The sequence below is a fragment of the Ipomoea nil genome, unplaced genomic scaffold (genome assembly GCF_001879475.1).
Source record: "Ipomoea nil cultivar Tokyo-kokei standard unplaced genomic scaffold, Asagao_1.1 scaffold2036, whole genome shotgun sequence".
Classification (NCBI taxonomy): Eukaryota; Viridiplantae; Streptophyta; class Magnoliopsida; order Solanales; family Convolvulaceae; genus Ipomoea; species Ipomoea nil.
Window position 1 is genome coordinate 5,931,712 of NW_017618464.1, and position 20,003 is coordinate 5,951,714.

At 38.0% G+C, this 20,003-nt stretch overlaps 3 protein-coding genes across 3 annotated transcripts in view; all 3 read left to right on the forward strand.

The window, feature by feature from the left end:
* LOC109147782 (disease resistance protein TAO1-like) overlaps positions 1 to 20,003 on the forward strand; it is a 74,695-nt gene that overhangs the window by 12,639 nt on the left and 42,053 nt on the right. The gene's annotated exons all lie outside the window — the stretch shown is intronic.
* LOC109147783 (disease resistance protein TAO1-like) lies at positions 678 to 12,645 on the forward strand. Its single transcript, XM_019295442.1, has 5 exons — positions 678 to 1,354; positions 9,316 to 10,411; positions 10,604 to 10,873; positions 11,011 to 11,964; positions 12,054 to 12,645. The coding sequence occupies exons 1-5, from the start codon at positions 840 to 842 to the stop codon at positions 12,606 to 12,608; spliced, it is 3,390 nt and encodes a 1,129-aa protein (XP_019150987.1). The 5' UTR covers positions 678 to 839; the 3' UTR covers positions 12,609 to 12,645.
* On the forward strand, positions 3,201 to 5,019 carry LOC109147788. Its single transcript, XM_019295446.1, has 2 exons — positions 3,201 to 4,189; positions 4,308 to 5,019. Exons 1-2 carry the CDS (start codon positions 3,329 to 3,331, stop codon positions 4,935 to 4,937), a joined length of 1,491 nt encoding a protein of 496 aa, XP_019150991.1. The 5' UTR covers positions 3,201 to 3,328; the 3' UTR covers positions 4,938 to 5,019.

The following is a 20,003-nucleotide window of genomic DNA, read 5'->3' on the forward strand; positions in this document are numbered from 1 at the left end:
GGGACCTCCAAAATTTGCAAAAGATTTTTTCTTTGTTGTCATCCTCAACACTTGTCCTCTTTCAATAATTGAAATTTAAATCGTGTGATTCATAGCAGTCTAGCAGACAAGGACTGTACTTTTATTAAGACTTGGATTTATATATACTAATAATTGAGATTCCTGAATCGGCACAAGGCACAAGGACGATATGATGTCTCCCCAAATTATTTAATTTATGAATCTTGAATTCTTGATTGATACCATTCCTTTTTGACAAATTAAAAAACAAAAAAGAAAAGAAAAGATGAGACAACTTCCTTGTGCCTCAGCATGATTACCGTACCAAACCCATATTTAACTTTGAAGCATCTACTTTATGTTTAAAAATGTGTTACTTTTTTCCATCGTATCAAAGATGTTGAATAGTTTAACGGTATTTATTTGCATATGCTTTTTCAAGTCTATGCATTCACACCGCAACTTCTTACCGATTTGTTAGATTACTATGGGAAAGAAAGTGGGAAACACCATCATATCTTCTTCGCTTTCTGTATTTAATTTGCTTTATCAAAAGACATTAAAGTTGGTCTTTCTATTGGGGCCCTTTCTTATGTGACACAATTCCAAGTAGGTTCAGAGCAATTTACATATACACTCACAAACCAATACCAGACATCTACCTGCTGCTATAATATCCAAGAAACATCCAACAAACTTCATACCAATTTCCAATATTTCTTACACTAAGCTAGATCAGATATGATGTGTATATAAATGCCACATGAAGTAGTAGTATCAGACGCACTACTAATCATACACTAAGCAACCTCTACTTCCTTGTTTTTACCATAACCATCATGGAATCCACTTCCCAAACTAATCAACTCATCCTTGCCTCTTCATCCTCTTCACTTCCGCGCAAGAATTACGATGTCTTTTTGAGCTTTAGAGGTGAAGACACACGAAAATCCTTTACAGATCACCTCTTTGCTGCGTTGTGCCGAGTTGGAGTTCACACTTTCAGAGATGCAGAAGAGCTCCGTAAAGGAGAGGACATCTCCACTGACCTCATCAAAGCTATTCAAGAATCAAAGATCTCCATTATTGTGTTCTCCAAAACCTATGCCTCTTCCCGGTGGTGTCTTGAGGAGCTTGTGAAGATAGTGGAATGTAAAGAAAAGGCAAATCAGGTGGTTCTCCCTGTATTCTATGATGTTGATCCTTCTCAAGTGCGCAAACAAACCGGTGAGTTTGGTGAAGCCTTGGCTCAACATCAACAACGATTTGGGACCAAAAAAGTTAGTCAATGGAAAACAGCTCTGACCAAGGTTGCAAATTTTTCTGGTTGGGATTTACTGAACGATGCTGATGGGTATCTTGATTTCTCCCTTTTATTTTTAAAAAAAATATTAAAACTTTTTGGTAGCATTTTCTGGTTGTCTTCTTCCATTATTCCCCTTATATGATACAATCCGTCGGTCAGTAATTTAGTCATCAACAAAAATTTGCAGGTATGAATCAAAATTAATTGACAAAATTTTAGAAAAGATTCTACAAGTGGTGGACCGGACATTTTTTAATGTTGCAAAATATCCCGTTGGAATTCATACTCGGGTTAGCGAAATACTTTCTTTATTACAAAGTAAATCAAATGGTGATGTTTGTATGATAGGGATTTATGGCATGGGTGGGGTAGGTAAAACAACCTTAGCGAAAGCCATATTTAACCAAATTTCTGAAACATTTGAAGGTAGTTGCTTTCTTGATGTTAGATCAGAATGTTCAAAAGGAGGGAGTGTAGGTTTAAAATGTTTGCAGAAGCAGCTTCTTTGTAATACTCTCAAAACAGTGAGATTTGAAGTTAGCCATGTTGATGAAGGAATTAGTTTGATCAAATTAAGACTTGGATCAAAAAGGGTACTCATTGTTGTTGATGATGTAGACCATGAGAGTCAATTAGACGCATTAGTCGGGGACCAAAATTGGTTTGGTTGTGGCAGTGCAATTATTGTTACAACTAGAAATGTCAACTTACTGAATGGCCTCGGAAAAGATTGTGAGTTGTATAATATTGCAATGTTAAGTCACGATGAATCTTTGGAACTCTTTAGTTGGCATGCTTTTAATAACCAAAATCCTAAGGAGGTTTTTGCAGAACTATCAAACGAGATAGTAAGGTATGCTCGTGGACTTCCTTTGGCACTTACTGTTCTAGGCTCACATTTCCGGTCAAGGTCGTCATCAATTCAACACTGGAGAGCTGACTTTGAGAAGTTAAGAAAGATTCCTCATGAAGATATTTTGAATATTCTCAAAATTAGTTATGATGCACTTGACGTTGATACTCAAAGAATCTTCCTTGATATTGCTTGTTTTTTTGAGGGTGGATATATCCGAAAAGAAGAGTTTCAGATATTGAACGGTTGTGGTTTCTTTGCTCAAAGTGGAATTACAAGTTTAATTGATAGATGCTTGTTAATGGGAACAAATTATTATATGCATGATTTAGTTCGAGATATGGGAAGAGAAATTGTTCGCCAAGAATCTCTTATGGTGTCTGAAAAAAGAAGTAGATTGTTTTCATGCGATGAGGTTTTGGATGTGCTCGTGAACAACAAGGTAAATTAAAACACACTTGATTTGCTTTATTATTTTGGTATGTATGTTTTTCAAATCGTTTGCTAAGAAATCACATTTTGTACTTTTTCAATAATTTATTTTGATTATACTTGTGTCACTTAGGAATGTTTTAACGCTGTGATTTTTTTTTATTTGTTAGGGCAATGAAGCAATTGAAACAATGATTATTAATTTGCCAAAGGAAGTGCATTTGAGTACTAAAGTATTCTCTAAAATGAGCAGGTTAAGATTACTCAGGATCCTATCCATGAATGCCAATGGACCATTAAAATACTTACCCAAGGAGCTTAGGCTACTTGTTTGGAATAATTGTCCATTGAGACGCATATCTTCTGATCTTTGCCCGAAGAAGCTTGTTATTTTAGAAATAACAAACAGCAATATTAAGGAATTTAAACCCAGTTTGCAGGTTTGAAGTTTATTTGATTTTTTTTTTTTTTTGACATTACATCTTTTTTAAAAAGTTATCATAATTTATTCGGACAAAATGATTGGGAAAAGCTTACTAGCTACAACTTTTTATATTTTGATTTAACAGCATTTTAGATGGTTGGAGATCTTAAGGCTTGATGGATGCAAGCAACTTAAAGGATCCCCAAACTTTACTGGAGCACACAAGCTAAAGACATTGTCATTCTCTTATTGTTCAAAATTGGTTGAATTGTCACAATCAATTGGAGATTTAGAAAGTCTCGTTGAGTTAAATATGAGAGGTTGCATGAATCTTAGAGCACTTCCCAATAGTATTTGCAACTTGAAGTCGCTTAAGTGTCTTGTTTTGATTAGTTGCTCCAAGATTAAAAAATTGCCTACTAACTTGGGAAAATTAGAGCAACTAGGTGTGCTTAATGCTGCATGGACATCAGTCTCACATGTGCCTTTGTCTTGTGGATCTTTGAAATATCTCTACTATCTGACACTAGGGCAGCTCGATTATATCTATGTGGGGTATGAGCGTAGGAGTGTGGAACCTGTTTCTTCTTTAGATGCTAATTTATGTCTCTTGGAAACTCTACAGGCTCCTTACCAGTCTATGCAACATTTAGATCTTCAAATAGGGAGTCTATCATTCTTGACATTTCTAAACCTAAGCAATAGTGACTTCACTACCATTCCCTTTAACCTTTCTCATCTTTCTCAGCTAAAAGAGTTAGTTTTGAACAACTGTCAGAACCTTCAACTGATTAAAGATCTTCCACCTAGCCTAGGTCAGCTCGTTGCATGCTATTGTCCCTTGCTGGAAAATATACAAGATGTATCAGTGCTATATTCGTTGTCTCTTTCTATCTACAAAAGTTTGATTATTGAGCATCGATGCAGTTACTCCGATACCCTGCCCTTTAACCTTTCTCATCTTTCTCAACTACACAGTCTCCTACTGGATAACTGCGAGAACCTTCGGGTGATTCAAGATCTGCCTTACTCAAGTTTAAAGGATTTGCGGATTCGTAACTGCAGTAATTTGATTGAAATTCAAGGCATGGAGAATTTTGTTAGTTTACGTTCAATCGAGATGGTAGGATGTAGCGCTCTAGTGAGTAATTCTTGTCGGGCGAAGTTGTTCAAGGTTAGTGATCTCATCTGATTTATCTCTGAAACTGCCTCAACTCGATCTAATGCTTTCATGCTAATGCTTCTCATGCATTTATTAATTAATTTCTTTCTTAATATATATACGCACGCAGGCATTTTTACAAAACCCAAACCTTCACGGGTTTAAAATGACGGTTTCAAAAGACATGGTGGCAGAAGTAGTAGTTGGATGTTCATCATCAAATTACACATTGCCATTGTTTTCGTCCAAAAAAAGGATACTTATACTTGTGACGATTTCATCATGTTTGTTTAGATGTCATTGTTGTTTCAAATACAAAACCACAAAGGAGCTTAATGAGTATGTGAGCCACAGAGATCCCATATGGAATACGGTGTTGAATTGCATAGTATATGATGATTTTATAGAAGCCAATAAAGTGGAAGAAGTAAAGGTGGTTGTAGAGTTTTATTCACCACTGAAGCAAGGAGCTGAAGAGAATTTTGAAATTGAAACATGTATAGTTTATGAAGAAGAGGATGAGGTTTACTTCTTTCCTGTGAACCCAAATAAGCTCATCAAATTCCACCCTGACGATCTTTCTTCATACATGTCGGGAGATGTATATCCAGGGGTTAATATAACACTCACAATTAGCTCTCCAACCTCTGATTCAAAAATGGAAACAGAGCAGCAGCGCAATAGGCAATATGAAGAAGAAGAAGAAGATGAAGGAGGGAGTTGGAAGCTTTTATGTGGATGTTTTGGCTGCTTTTTTTGACAGACAATTGGCTGGGGTCATGAAACTGAATAACATTTAACATATTTGAGTGTATATTGTGCAATGGAGCTTTAGTTATATGGAAATGATCATGTAGTTGTGTTTAATTGAAACTATAGTGTATATAAAATAAAATTAAATAACATTTTCACATATTTGAATATATAATTATCGAATGAAACTATAGTTATATCGAAATGAAACTGTAGTTATATCGAAATGAAACTGCAGTGTATACAAAATGAAACTGAATAACAGAGTTACTTTTTGCGGAACGGCGCAAAACGGGTGCCGTTTCTTTTCATTAAACAAAACGACGTCGTTTGAAACTCGGTGCATAATCGATTATGCACCGTAGTGCACTGTCACAATTTTGGGCAGAAGGCAATCACCACTTTGGCACTTTGACTTTGAGTGGTTTTTTTTTTTTGGTAGTATGTGAATATAATTATATTATTTTCATCTTTGTAGTTTTAGTTGTATATGTGATTTAGCTCATGTATAGTTAAGGACATTATTTTCTAATGTTGTTTATTATAGAGGGACATAAATTACAATTTTTTCTTTATTATATTAATCTGACCTAATAATAGTGATTGAATTTTTTTGTAAGTATGATATATCTATACTCTAATTTGTAGGATATTAAATTATTTATTAATTTATTTTTAATGTAAGATTAAAATATGGAAAACTAAGACGAATGATACATGATAGAACTCATTTGTACTTTTACCTATTGATACAACAATGTGATATTAAATATTTAAAAAAAGAAAAATTGTAATTTATGCCCCTTTATAATATGTCAATTATCAATGTCACATCTGAATGATTAGTGGTAAAAATGTTGTCTCTCAATTTTCAAAAAAGTACATATATTGCCCCCCGGTGGTGTAAATGTTGTCCTTCAATTTTCAAAACGGTACATATATTGCCCCTCCCGTACGGTACGGGAGGGACAATATATGTACCGGTTTAAAACTTGAGAGACAACATTTACACCACTAATAATTCAGGGGTGATATTGATAATTATCATATTATAGAAGGGCATAAATTACAATTTTCTCTTTAAAAAAATATCCAATGAATGAATAGTACAAAGAGTTAATTCCAGCAATGGTCCTCTGACTATATTGATTTTCCAAAATTAGTCCTCAAGTTTTAATTTGAACACTTTACGTCCCTTGACTTTCAATTTCTTTCCAATTGAGGTCTTTTCGTTAGATTACAATAAATTGGACTTTAAATGAAAGGGTGGTAAAGTAGTCATTTCATCTGCCTAATGTATAATTATTCGTATTTCTCCCTTGTATGCACGACTTCGGACATCAGATTCACTTAATTGCTTAATCCCTAAATCCACTCAAAGAACAAAATTCCATTAGGGCTTGTCTAAATTAAATGCAACCGCTTGTGCTTGTGTTATTTAGTTTGTCGATTTTCCTAGTTCTTATTGCTGCTATAAAATTAAATCTATAGCGCTTGTCTTAGATTATTTAGTAGTTAGGAGTAATTAAACCGCGTGTGCTTTAGTTACCTACAACTAAGGGAAAACAGAAATGAAATAATTTCACGACAAATATTCAATTACATATTAATTACCATTTGAATCAATGATCAGTGCTGAATTCCGACAGTGGATCTTTACTAACCAAGGTTTTCTATTATAAGTGCTTTCAATATATTATTTCATTGTTTTATTCGTTTATTTACTTTGATTATCACTTTCATACCAAACCCTATTTCTTTTAATTTGAGCACATACATTGAACTAGTTACTCCTAGTAGAATCGACCCTTACTCCCGCTACTACGTTTGTAAGGTTTTAATTTAAGAGCTTACGACAGATGGTCATTCTTCATCCTCATATTTGCTTTCAAAGGCTTCGTAAAGTCTAGTTTGGTACGGACACGCATAAACGATCACAAGGCTCCATCAAAATTTCGGGCATCCGCCTTCTCGAACTCACCCACATGGTTTCCGATAACCATCATATCGCAACCTTTTCTGACATAAAGCCAACTGGTAGGTTATGAACTTGCAACCAGAAAGAAGCCGTATCTAACTTAACAGTAACTAGGGCCTCACAAGTCGCACCCAGATCACTAGGGCCACCCTTCTCCATGAAGCAAGAAAACACGCAGCCAAAAAACAAAACCCAGAACACTCACAAGGAGAGAGGAAAACACTCACGGTAGAGAGAAAAGTTGTCTTATTAAAAATTCCTTTGTACTATCTTTGAGCAATTAATGCGATTACAATACCAACTTGTCTACTTCAAACACTTCATTGGCTTTATATTCATTATCCTTTAATTAATCAGGTTAGTTGGTTTCAGCCGCTCCAAAATAATGGTCCGTTTGGAAAGCAAAAAAATGGCTTCTGAAAAACATTAAAAAATGGCTTCTGAAAAACATTTCCTTTTCAATATTTGGATGCGTAGTAAAAAATTGTCTTTGTGTGTTTGGTTCATTTTCCAGAAATGAGTAGGAAAATGACAAAACCCAAAAGAAAAAATATCACAAATTACTTCGAATTCAAAGCTACTGCAAAATGGTTCATCTGCCCAGTAATATTCAAACACTAAAATAACAATTAATCCAGTGGAAAGAGAAGGGAATTCAAAGCTACTGCGAATATCCGTTTCCGAACTATTAGACCTTATTATCGCCGTGGATTCCGAAGCCAAAAAATTTCTTCTCCGAGATCGCGGATTTGTATTCGGCGTTATCGAGATTGTTAGTAGTTGATTCAGAGTGGGACGCTGAATCCTCAGAAGCAGCGATTTCTTGATATCGCTAGCAATGCTCCGGAAAAATCAGACACGACTGGCGTTATCGGAAGCTACAGAAATGGGGGCGACGCTGACGCAGAGCACTCTGCGACTTCTGAAATTTCTGTCGACGTACAAAGACGGGAGATGGAATTGGTGGTGGAGCTTTTATGACTAGGAGCGTTTCTAGCCACAGAAGAGAGGAGGAATGGAAAATGACTTCCCCCAAAAAAAGGGGGAAGTCATTTTTCGAAAAGGAGAGCTATTTTCCTTTGACATTAAGCTATTTTTCATTGACTTTTGTTTTCCATTCCTATCCAAACACTAGAAACTCGGAAAATGACTTCCAGAAATCATTTTCCGAGTTCCAAACACACCTTAAATTTTTTTCATCAATTAGTGTAGTTGGTTTGTCCCCCTACTTAAAAGTCATGACGGGAGGCGAGAATGTGTACACATGAAGACAAGGATTTGAGTCATGACGGGAGGCGAAAATGTGTACACATAAAGACTAGGATTCGATCGGTGGCTGATTGCGCGCCTCGTGATTTATCTCCAGTAACTCTAGGGACGAGATACTATGAGCTTAGAATTAATCATAGCGAAGCTGGATCACTTAAAAAAGAAAAAAAATATTGCGGATGAAGTTGGTCTTCGAATTGAGGCCCTTGCTCTGTTTCTCATGTGGCATTCACTAATTCTAACCGTTCTGGGCAATTCAATGAGTGGATTTTGTACTAAAGTAAGTTCAGAGCGGACACTTACCTGCTGCTATTTATCCAAGAAACTTCATGCCAATTTCCATTTCCATTTCCATTTCTTACACAAGATATGAAGAAGTATCAGTAGTAACCCTAATTTAAGCAACCTCTCCTTCCTTCCTTTTCTTAACCTTCAATTCAGGTGTTTCCACCACCATCATATCATGGAATCCACTTCTGAAACTAATCAACTGCTCCTTCCCTCGTCTTCCTCTTCACTTCCGCGCAGGCACTACTATGATGTCTTTTTGAGCTTTAGAGGTGAAGACACACGGAAGTCTTTTACGGATCATCTCTTTGCGGCGTTGTGCCGAGCCGGAGTTCACACTTTCAGAGATGAAGAAGAGCTCCGTAAAGGAGGAGACATCTCTACTGACCTCATCAAAGCTATTCAAGAATCAAAGATTTCCATTATTGTGTTCTCCAAATCTTATGCCTCCTCCCGATGGTGTCTTGAGGAGCTTGTGAAAATAGTGGAATGTAAAGAAAAGGCAAATCAAGTGGTTCTCCCAGTATTCTATGATGTTGATCCTTCTGAAGTGCGCAAACAAACCGGTGGGTTTGGTGAAGCCTTAGCTCAACATCAACAACAATTTGGGACCAAAAAAGTTAGTCAATGGAAAACTGCTCTAACTAAGGTTGCGAATTTTTCTGGGTGGGATTTACAGAATGATGTTGACTGGTACCTCTAATTACTCCATTTTTATTAAAAATAATACGTAGTAATAAAATTACTGCATACTTTTTGTTAGTCTTTTCTTGTTTTCTTTGTCATTTATTCCTCTCATTGCATACAATTCTTTGGCTAATAATTTACTCAACCAAACTTTAATTTACAGGTATGAATCAAAATTTATTGACAAAATTGTAGAAAATGTTCTACAAGTGGTGAACCATACATACTTGAATGTTGCCAAATATCCTGTTGGAATTCATTCTCGTATTAGAAACATACTTTCTTTCTTGCAAAGTGAAGCAAATGATGATGTTCGTATGATTGGGATTTATGGTCTGGGTGGGGTAGGAAAAACAACCCTAGCTAAAGCTGTATTTAACCAAATTTATAGAACATTTGATGGTAGTTGCTTTCTTGGAGATGTTGGAAAAGAATATGCAAATGTAGGTTTGAAAAGATTACAAGAGCAACTTCTTTGTACACTTCTCAATAGAAAGAGCTTGAAAGTTGATCATGTTGATGAAGGAATTAGTTTGATCAAAGAAAGACTTGGATTAAAAAAGATTCTCATTGTTGTTGATGATGTAGATTGTGAGAGTCAATTAGATGCATTAGTCGGGGACCGAAATTGGTTTGGTTCTGGCAGTGCAATTATTGTTACAACTAGAAATGTCAATTTACTGAATGGCCTCGGAAAAGATTGTGAGAAGTATAATGTTGCAATGTTAAGTCACGAGGAATCTTTGCAACTCTTTAGTTGGCATGCTTTTAAGAACCCAAATCCTTTGAAGCCTTTTATAGAACTATCAAACATGATAGTAATTTATGCTGGTGGACTTCCTTTGGCACTTACTGTTCTAGGCTCACATTTTCGAGCAAGATCGTCCGTTCAAGAATGGAGCAATGACTTTGTGAAGTTAAGAAGTATTCCTCATAATGATATTTTGGAGATTCTCAAAATTAGTTATGATGCACTTGACGATGATACTCAAAGAATCTTCTTAGATATTGCATGCTTTTTTATAGGTGGATTCTATGAAGAATACATTATTATGGTGTTGAATGGTAGTAATTTCTATGCTCAAAGTGGAATTAGAACTTTGATTGATAAGTGCTTGTTAGCAGAAGATCTCTCTATGCATGACTTAGTCCGAGATATGGGAAGAGAAGTTGTTCGCAAAGAAGCGCCTATACAGCCTGAAAAAAGAAGCAGATTGACTTTAGCTGATGATGTCTTTGATGTTCTCAAGGGTGACAAGGTAAATGCTTGTTTCTAGTTGTTTTTTTTTTTTTTTTTTTAGTTAATTACATTTTATAGTTTTTCAATTATTTATTTGTTATTTATATTTCCAAATTAGGGACATATTACTTGACCTGGACATTTACATTATATTTGCGTCATTTAGTAATGTATTAATGTATTAATGATGTGAAGTTATTTTATATTTCAGGGTACCGAAGCAATTGAAACAATGATCATATATTTGCAAAAAAATGTGAATTTGAATACTAAGGTATTCTCTAAAATGACCAGATTAAGATTACTCAAAATCTTGTCCATGAATGTTAGGGGATCTTTAAAATACTTGTCCAATGAACTCAGATTGCTTTATTGGAAAAATTGCCCTTTGAGATGCATATCGTCTGATCTTTGCTTGGGAAAACTTGTTATTTTAGAAATACAAGGTGACAATATTGAGGAATTCCAACCTAATTTGCAGGTTTGAAATTTATATGTTATTTCTTTTGAGTTTTGACATTACGTTTACGTTTTTTTAAAACAAAAGGCATCACAATTTAATTACACTAAAAGATAAGGTAAAGCTGACCTCTGCTTTTTATATTTTGATTTCAACAGCATTTTACATGCTTGGAGGTCTTAGTGCTTGCTCTTTGCAAGAAACTTAAAAGAGCCCCCAACTTTGGTGGAGCACATAGTCTAAAGAAACTCTCCCTGTGGGGTTGTTCAAAGTTGGTTGAATTGCCACAATCAATTGAGGATTTAAAAAACCTTGTCCAGTTAGATTTGGGTGCTTGCAAGAATCTCAGGGCCCTTCCTAGTAGCATTTGTGAGTTGAAATCTCTTAAGGGTCTTAATCTGCAAGGGTGCTCCAAGATAAAAGAATTGCCTGCTAACTTGGGAAAATTGGAGCAATTAGGTCTGCTTAATGCAACTGATACTTTGGTGTCACATCTACCTTTTTCTTGCGGATCTTTGAGATATCTCAAAACTCTGCTACTACCACCGTTGTTGGAAGGGTATAGGAGTGTGAAACCTATTGGGCATTTGACATCTTCATATGCTAATTTATGTTCCTTGGAAACTCTAAGGGCTCCTTACCAATCTTTGCAGCATTTATCCTTATTGGCAAATTTACATCTTCAAACTGGTCATGGGAATTTATCCTTATTGAAAGATTTAGATCTAAGGTATAGTTGTTTCCATTCCTTTCCCTTAAACCTTTGTCATCTTGCCCAGCTACAAGTACTCCGCTTGGACAACTGTCTGAACCTTCAAGTGATTAAAGATCTTCCACCTTGCCTGGAGAATCTCTTTGCAGTAAATTGTCCCTTGCTAGAAAGCGTACGAGATCTTCCACCTAGCTTAAAGGATCTCTTGTTAGATGATTGTCCCTTGCTGGAAGACATACAAGACCTATCTGGCTTAATAGGGCTACATTATTTGTATTTTTATAACTGCAGCAATTTGATTGAGCTTCGAGGCCTTGAGAATCTCGTTGAGTTAAGAGAAATTGACAATAGAAATTGTAGCACTCTGAGCAGTAAATCTTGGTTTGTGAACTTGTTTAAGGTTAGTGATCTCTCTCTCTCTCTCTCTGAAACTGCCTCTAATGTTTTCTTATTGCAGCTGGTAATGTTTGTCGTTTTTAATATACGCAGGCACTTTTGCAAAACCCAAACTGCCGTGAATGGCTTAAAATGAGTGTTTCCAAAGACATGGTTTCAAAATACTTGTGCAGCAATAATGAAGTAGCTGGGTGTTCATCAAATTACAGATTGCCATTGTTTTTGAAGAAAAAAGGGATATTTATTGTTGTGGAGATTTTATGTTTGTTTCGGCTGAAATTTTTGGATTACAAAATGATTGGAACAGAGTTGATATATCCAGATGATGATATGGAGGTTCGATGCACAGTATATAATCTTTTTACAGAACCCAATAAATTCGAAGAAGTAGAGGAGCTTATAGAGTTGCATTCATCGTCTGAGGAAAAATGGAAAGATAGAAGCATTCTTCAAACATGTATAGTATATGAAGAAGAGGGTGAGGTATACTTCATTCCTATGAACCCAAATGTGGTGATAAAATTCCATCCTCAATCTACAGACGATGAAATTACAGGCATGGAAAGAGAGCAGCAGAATGAAGGGAGTTGCATTTGGGATGTTGTATGCCTGCACCCTTTATTTCTATGTCTTGGTTTTTCTGACTGACACACAATTAGCTCAATTGATTAACTATTTTATGGCTTGTGCAGCAGTTTTAATCTCTTCTATATGTAGTCTTGTTGGCTTGTGCACATTGTTTTGTATGGTAATGTTGTGCCATCAGGTTTGCTCTATAAATGCTTGTACATGAATAATTTTATACTTGAGTTAAACCAACACTTTCATTTCTTTCGATCTAACCCAATTTGCCCTAAAAAGGGTGACCGAATGAGTGGAGCATTCGTTCGATTCTGATTACTTATTATCACTCTCTCGATATCCACTTGTAAGCAACCTGGGATGGTACTCATCGTGTGAAAACTAGATAAGTTTGATTCTTTTCAACAATTGCGCAACTGCCGGATAATTACTGGTAAGCAACCTGACTTCTTCATCTCAACTGATACTTTGTTCATGTTATCTCAACTGAAGCTATCCCTGATTCAGACATTGATACAGGAGCACAGTAGTTTGCCAAGGCGATGCAAAGAGAGTGGATTTTCAATTTGGAGCTTTTTCTCTGTTTTAAGCTTGGAGTTGGATTGAACAAACTACAAAGATGGTATTTCTGAACCCAATAAAAATTCTAATGAACCCAGTTTTTGCATTTTGAAGGTTTTGAAAAAGTCTTTGTTTGGGTGGCTAGCTAATCATTGCATGGATTTTTTTATTAATAAGAATTTTCTTACTACGATGTATGAATTGACTTTATAATTGTTTAACCTTCCATCCATCCAAATTCCACAATCAGGCAAAATTTCAGCAATTGTGTAGCACCCCACTGGAAAGAATCAGTGAATGTGCAAAGGTGAGCGTTTTTCTTTGAATTCTCCGCTGCGTTACAAAAAAGCCCAGTTCTGCAGAAAACCAGTAGTAACCAACCAACTTGCCTCATCAGCTTCTTCATCTCGCCCATGGCTGACGCTGCATCATCTTCTTCACTTCCTTGCTGGTCATATGACGTTTTCTTGAGTTTTAGAGGTGAAGACACGCGAAGGTCCTTTGTGGATCACCTCTACTCCGCGTTGTGCCGGGTTGGAGTTAACACGTTCAGAGACTCGGTAGAGCTCCGGAAAGGAGAGGACATCTCTGTTGAGCTCTTGAAAGCCATTGAGCAGTCCAGGATTTCCATCATCGTATTCTCCGAAACCTACCCTTCCTCCAGATGGTGCCTTGAAGAGCTGGTGAAGATCTTGGAATGCAAGGAGAGGCTAAAGCAAGTGGTTCTTCCTGTATTCTACCATGTCCATCCTTCTGAGGTCCGCAAACAAACGGGTGGATTTGGTGATGCGTTGACTCAACACAGACAACGATTTACCAATGACAAAGTTAATGAGTGGAAAGCTGCACTCACTAAGGTTGCAAATTTCTCAGGTTGGGATTTGCAGAATGTTGCAGACGGGTATGCCATTTTCTTATTGCCAGAGTTAATTTATAATGGTTCTTAGAACAGTGGAATTGGGATCCAAGAATTTAAATTTACAGTGCATTTGCCTGTTTTCCTTTGACTTAATTTGCCAGTGTGGTCTAATACTTCTCTGCAATAAAAATTTTCAGGTATGAACCAAAGTTTATTGATAAAATAATTGGAGAAGTGTTATTGGAGGTAAACTGTACATACATGAATGTTGCAAAACACCCGGTTGGGATTGATATCCGAGCCAAAGAACTACTTTCAGTCTTGCAACTGGGAACAAGTGACGAGGTTCGAATGATTGGAATTTATGGCATGGGAGGTATAGGGAAAACTACCCTTGCTAAATCTGTATACAACCAAACATTTCAAATGTTTGAGGGTAGTTGCTTCCTTGCAAATGTTAGATCAGAAGCCTCGGAGAAACATGTTGGTCTAACTCATTTACAGGAGAAACTTCTTTGCAAAACTCTTAGGAAAAAGAAATTTCAAGTTGGCAATGTGGATGAAGGAATTAGTTTGATAAAAGCGAGGCTGGGATCAAAAAGGGTTCTCGTTGTTCTTGATGATGTAGACCATATAAGTCAATTGGAATCGCTTGCAGGACAAAGGGACTGGTTTGGTTCAAGCAGTAGAGTCATCATAACAACTAGAGATGCTCATTTGTTGAGTGACCTTAGAACGGATGAGAAGTATGAGATGCAAAGGTTAAGCTCAAATGAATCTCTGCAGCTCTTTAGTTGGCATGCTTTTGGTTGTTTTCCACCCGCGAAAGGCTACAATGTGCTATCAAAAGGAATTGTAAATTATACTGCAGGGCTTCCGTTAGCACTTGTGGTTTTAGGTTCACACTTCCGTGGAAGATCAAAACAAGAATGGATATATGACTTTGAGAAATTAAGACAAATCCCCCATGGCGATGTTCAGAAAATTCTTAGAATAAGCTATGATTCACTTGATGATGACACTCACAATATCTTTCTAGATATTGCATGTTTTTTCATTGGATCTGTTAGAGAAATAGGGTGTTAGTTGAGAGGATCTCTCTTAGCCTTAGTTTTAGGTGTTTGAAATCTATGGCTAGGATTAGTTCTTGTCTAATATAAATAGCTCTATACTTCCTTGTACATTGACACACAGAACATATAGAAATATACAGTTAGTTTATTGTTTAACATGGTATCAGAGCCTTGAGGTGATTGGGTAGTGGGTGTTGGTCAGAAAGAGGAGGCGACGCCGGCGGGAGAGGCGGAGCAGCCACCGGAGTCCTCACGCGCCGGCGCAGTCCTAGGGTTCCGACGCCACACGCCGGTGCGTGGGCAGTTCTCCGGCGTCTTCTCCGGTCGCGGCCGGTACTGTTGGGCTCGTCTCTGAACACCCAACGCGTCTGCAGTGGTGGTGTACTCCGGTGTTGCGAAGGGCTACTGCGTTTTGGACTGCTACGTGTTGGACTGCTGCATTTTTTGGACTGCTGCGTTGTGGACTGCTGCATTTTTGGACTGCTGCGTTTTCGGGTTGGTCTGTTTTGTTTATTATGGCTGAGGAGAGTGAGCAGAGGATGGAGGGCTGCGTCGAGTGGTTCAGTGAGGGGTTTGGGTTCATAACCCCCGACGACAGCAGCGAGGATCTGTTTGTTCACCAGTTTGGTGTCAGCCGAGAAAGAGAGACAGCCAAGAGAGGTGATAGGGGAGGTCCATGAAGCTGGGTGGTCTGAGGTCCACGAAGCTGAGGAATAATTAGGCAGTAGTTTTCTTTTGTTTATCGTATTCGTATTAATAAGTCTTGAGCTTTGTATTTTGTTTATCATAGTTTGTCGCTTTAAGTTAATTTGGTATGGGAGCAATTCTAGGGTCTGAGTTGAGTCAAGTGCAGCTTGTTCAGTGTGCGTAAACAGGGGTGTTGCAGGAGTGGGCAGCACAAGTGGCAGGAGTGGGGCGGACCTGGCATATGCCGCGGGGGAGGCCGACGGCTGAAGAATGATTCAGAGTGAATCAGTTTACGTGCATGCACCAGGGAAACGCTGTAGTGTTAGGCAGCGTTGATAAGGGTGCATGGTGAGAAGGACAAGTGCATTGTGGTCTAGCAGCGCTAATGGTTTGTGGAGTGAGAGGCAGGTACGCTGTGGTGTTAGGCAGCGGTGATAGGGTGTGGGGTGTGAGAGGCAGGTGTGGCGCTGTGGTGATTGGCCTAGCTTTTGTTGGCTCCGTAGAAGCATTGTTGATGCGACAAGGCACCTTGTGGACTGGTTTGGCACAGCGTGGTTCGAAAGTTGTTCGAGTGGTTCAAGACTTGGGCTTATGAGTCTAGGTGTGGAGTCCTATGGTTCATGTGATACATATGTAACAAGTTGGATGCTCCAACTTGAGGGGGAGTGTTAGAGAAATAGGGTGTTAGTTGAGAGGATCTCTCTTAGCCTTAGTTTTAGGTGTTTGAAATCTATGGCTAGGATTAGTTCTTGTCTAATATAAATAGCTCTATACTTCCTTGTACATTGACACACAGAACATATAGAAATATACAGTTAGTTTATTGTTTAACAGGATCTGACATACAAGATGTTGTACCCATATTGAATGGTTGTGGTTTCTACGCTGAAAGTGGAATTCAAACTTTGGTTGATAGAAGCTTGTTAACAGTTTGTAAATATGGTGAGCTTCAGATGCATGATTTAATTCGAGACATGGGAAGAGAAGTTGTTCGAATGGAATCGCCCAGAGATGTTGGGAAAAGAAGTCGATTGTTTTTACCTGATGACGTCTCTCAAGTTCTTCAAGAAAACAAGGTTCAATTTGTTCTTGCTCAGTTTTTCTTGTATTTACAAGATTCAGGTCTAACTTACTATTATGATTTTTTTTCCTGTTGTCAGGGAACCGAAGCAATTGAAGGAATGATTATACATTCTCGAATGTTAAAGAATGTGCATTTTAGTACCAAATTGTTCTCAAGGATGGTTAAATTAAGGATACTCAAAATTGATGGTGATTTGCATCTAAAAGGATCTTTCAAGTACCTATCCAATGACCTTAGATTGTTTTCTTGGCGAAATTGCCAATTAAGACACATACCATCTACTTTTCATCTGCAGAAACTTGTTTGTTTAGATTTGCAAGGTAGCGATATAGAGGAATTTCAACCTCGTTTGCAGGTTCGATGCATTGTTTACTATTATATAAAAAGTACTACTTTGTTAAGAACATAAGAGACTGACTGCAAGTTTTTTATTGATTTGGACAGCACTTTAGTTGTTTGAAGATCTTAAAACTTGATAGTTGCGGAAAACTGAAAACAGCCCCAGACTTCACCAGAGCACAAACTCTACAGAGGTTGTCCCTTACATATTGTTCTAATTTGGTTGAAATGCCAGAGTCAATAGGGGATTTGAAAAGCCTTGTGGAGTTAGATTTATCGTTTTGTTCTAAGCTGAGGAAACTGCCAAACAGCATTTGCCAGTTGAAGGCCCTTGAGAAACTAAGCATGTGGAGCTGTTCAGACATCCAATTGCCGACTGACTTGGGAAAATTGGAGCGCCTAAGGGAGCTGGATGTAAATGTGAATGCTTTTTCATCTATCATTTTCTTGTGGAGACTTGTGTTCCTTGAAGATTCTACGGGTCAACAACGACCATGGGCACAAAGTTGGTCTTCCGCCAATCTGTTTTGGGGGTTTATCCTCAGTGGAATATGTGTACATAATTAGCAGTTACTGTCATGTCTTGCCATTTAACCTTTTTCATCTTTCCAATTTAATCTCTCTCACATTGGTTCACTGCACTAATCTTAGAGTGGTCCAAGAATTCCCTCCTAGCCTAAAAGAACTCTTTATGTATGGTTGTATCTCACTGGCAGTGCTGCCGGATCTGTCAAACTTAACAAGACTCAACATATTGGATCTTCATGGATGTGAAAGTTTGGTTCAGCTTCAAGGACTTGAGTTTCTTGAATCTCTACAAGAAGTTGATATAAGGAATTGCAGTGCTCTGATTAATTTTCCTTTGACTGATGAATTCTTCAAGGTTAGTGATCTCTCTTCTTGCTTTAGTTCTCATATTTAGATGGCTATACATGTCATGTATTATATTCCTAAATATATTGCAGGCTCATTCTGAAGGTGATATTATCGAGATATTCCTCACCCTCAATGAATTTCTAGAATGGAATATCAGCCTTCTCCAAGGAGTTGGATGTTCTTCATCCACAGGTCTTCGAATGCCATTGCTTTTCGAGCATGAGTTCATAGGAATGATCTTTGGTTTTTTTTATCAGGGAGCACACTCTGTAATTATCAATAACAAAACTACAAATGTTGAGTTGCTTGAACATTGGGCGATGGGTGGTGGATGGAAAGTTGAGGATGGTGATATATGGTTGATATGCATACCGAAACACCACTTTAGAGGCTCTATAGAATTTGGAGACAAACTGGAAGTGGTTGCAGATACTCCTGAAAAGGGATCAGACGAAGAACGAGATGTGCTTCTTGATACTCCTGAAAGAAATCTGGCATGCGAGCTAGGGATATATCAGGACAATGACGGGCATCTGTTTTTCTTTCGTATGAATAGAAATCTGGAGATGGATGACATAAGTGAATACACCACTTCGCCTAGAAGCTGTAAGTATTCATTGTCATTCTCTAATCAGGGATCTGATTTAGACGCAGACTATGATTCAATAGGGGAAATGGACACATACTCTTGTGCCTATGATTCAACAGCAGAAATAGACACGTACTCTTGTTCAAGTTATACAGGTGATCACAACATTTCATCCACTCCTGGTGTATCTCGTTTTGATGGTAGTTTGGCCACTTCTTCATTTAACAGTGCCACTACTGGTGAATTTTTGGATAGTCCTGGGGTTGTTAGTTTTGATGGTAATTTGACTGTGTCGTCATCCAGCAATGCCACTCCTGTCGTGTTCTGTTCTGTTGATAGTTTTGTTACTTCCTCATCCAGCATCACAACTCCCAGTGCATTCAGTTTTGGTGGAAGTTCTATTGCTTCCTTGTCCAGCAATGCCACTCCCAGTGTATTCAGTTGTAATGGCAACTCTATTGCTTCCTCGCCCAGCAATGTCACTCCCAGAGTTTACAATTTCAGCGGTAATTCTTTTGCTTCCTCATCTAGCAATGACAGTCCCAATGAATTCACTTCTGGTGGCAGTTCAGCCTCTTCCTTGTACAGCAATGCCATTCCCACTGTCTTCAGTTTTAGTGGCAACTCTATAACTTCCTCGGCTGGCAACTCTATTGCTTCATCATCTAGCAATGCCAATCGGAGTGTATTCAGTTTCAGTGGCAATGCTTTTGCTTCCTCGTCCAGCATCACCATTCCCAGTGTTTTCAGTTTCAGTGGCAGTTCAACTGCTTCTTTGTACAACAATGCTACTCGGAGTGTATTCAGTTTCAGTGGCAATGCTTTTGCTTCCTCGTCCAGCATCATCACTCCCAGTCTATTCAGTTTCGGTGGCAGTTCAACTGCTTCCTTGTACAGCAACGCCGCTCCCAGTGTATTTAGTTTCAGTGGAAATTCTATTGCTTCCTCGCCCAGCATCACCATTCCCAGTGTATTTAGTGGCAGTTGTATTGCTTCCTCGTGCAGCAAAGCCACTGCTAGTTTCAGTGGCAACTCTATTGCTTCCTCGCCCAGCATTGCCACTCCCATTGTAACCAGTTTCAGTGCCGGTTATGTTGCTTCCTCATCTAGCAATGCCGCCACTCCCAATGTATTCAGTTTTGGTGGCAACTCTATTGCTTTCTCGGCCAGCAATGCCACTTCCAGTGATTACAGTTTTAATGGTAATTCTATTGCTTCTTCATCTTGCAACGTCACTCAGAGTGTATTCAGATTTGGTGGTTGTTCTACTGCTTCCTTGTACAGAAACACCGCCACTCGGAGTGTTTTCAGTTTCAGTGGCAATTCTACTACTTCCTCCTCCACCACCACCACTCCCACTGCATTCAGTTTTGGTGGCTACTCGATTGTTTCC

Coding starts and splice junctions, on each gene's coding strand:
- LOC109147783 (XM_019295442.1), top strand. CDS start 840: ATGGAATCCACTTCCCAAACTAATCAACTCATCCTTGCCTCTTCATCC. Junction 1,355..9,315: donor TTACTGAACGATGCTGATGG/GTATCTTGATTT, acceptor TTTAATTTACAG/GTATGAATCAAAATTTATTG. Junction 10,412..10,603: donor ATGTTCTCAAGGGTGACAAG/GTAAATGCTTGT, acceptor TTTATATTTCAG/GGTACCGAAGCAATTGAAAC.
- LOC109147788 (XM_019295446.1), top strand. CDS start 3,329: ATGAGAGGTTGCATGAATCTTAGAGCACTTCCCAATAGTATTTGCAAC. Junction 4,190..4,307: donor GTCGGGCGAAGTTGTTCAAG/GTTAGTGATCTC, acceptor ATACGCACGCAG/GCATTTTTACAAAACCCAAA.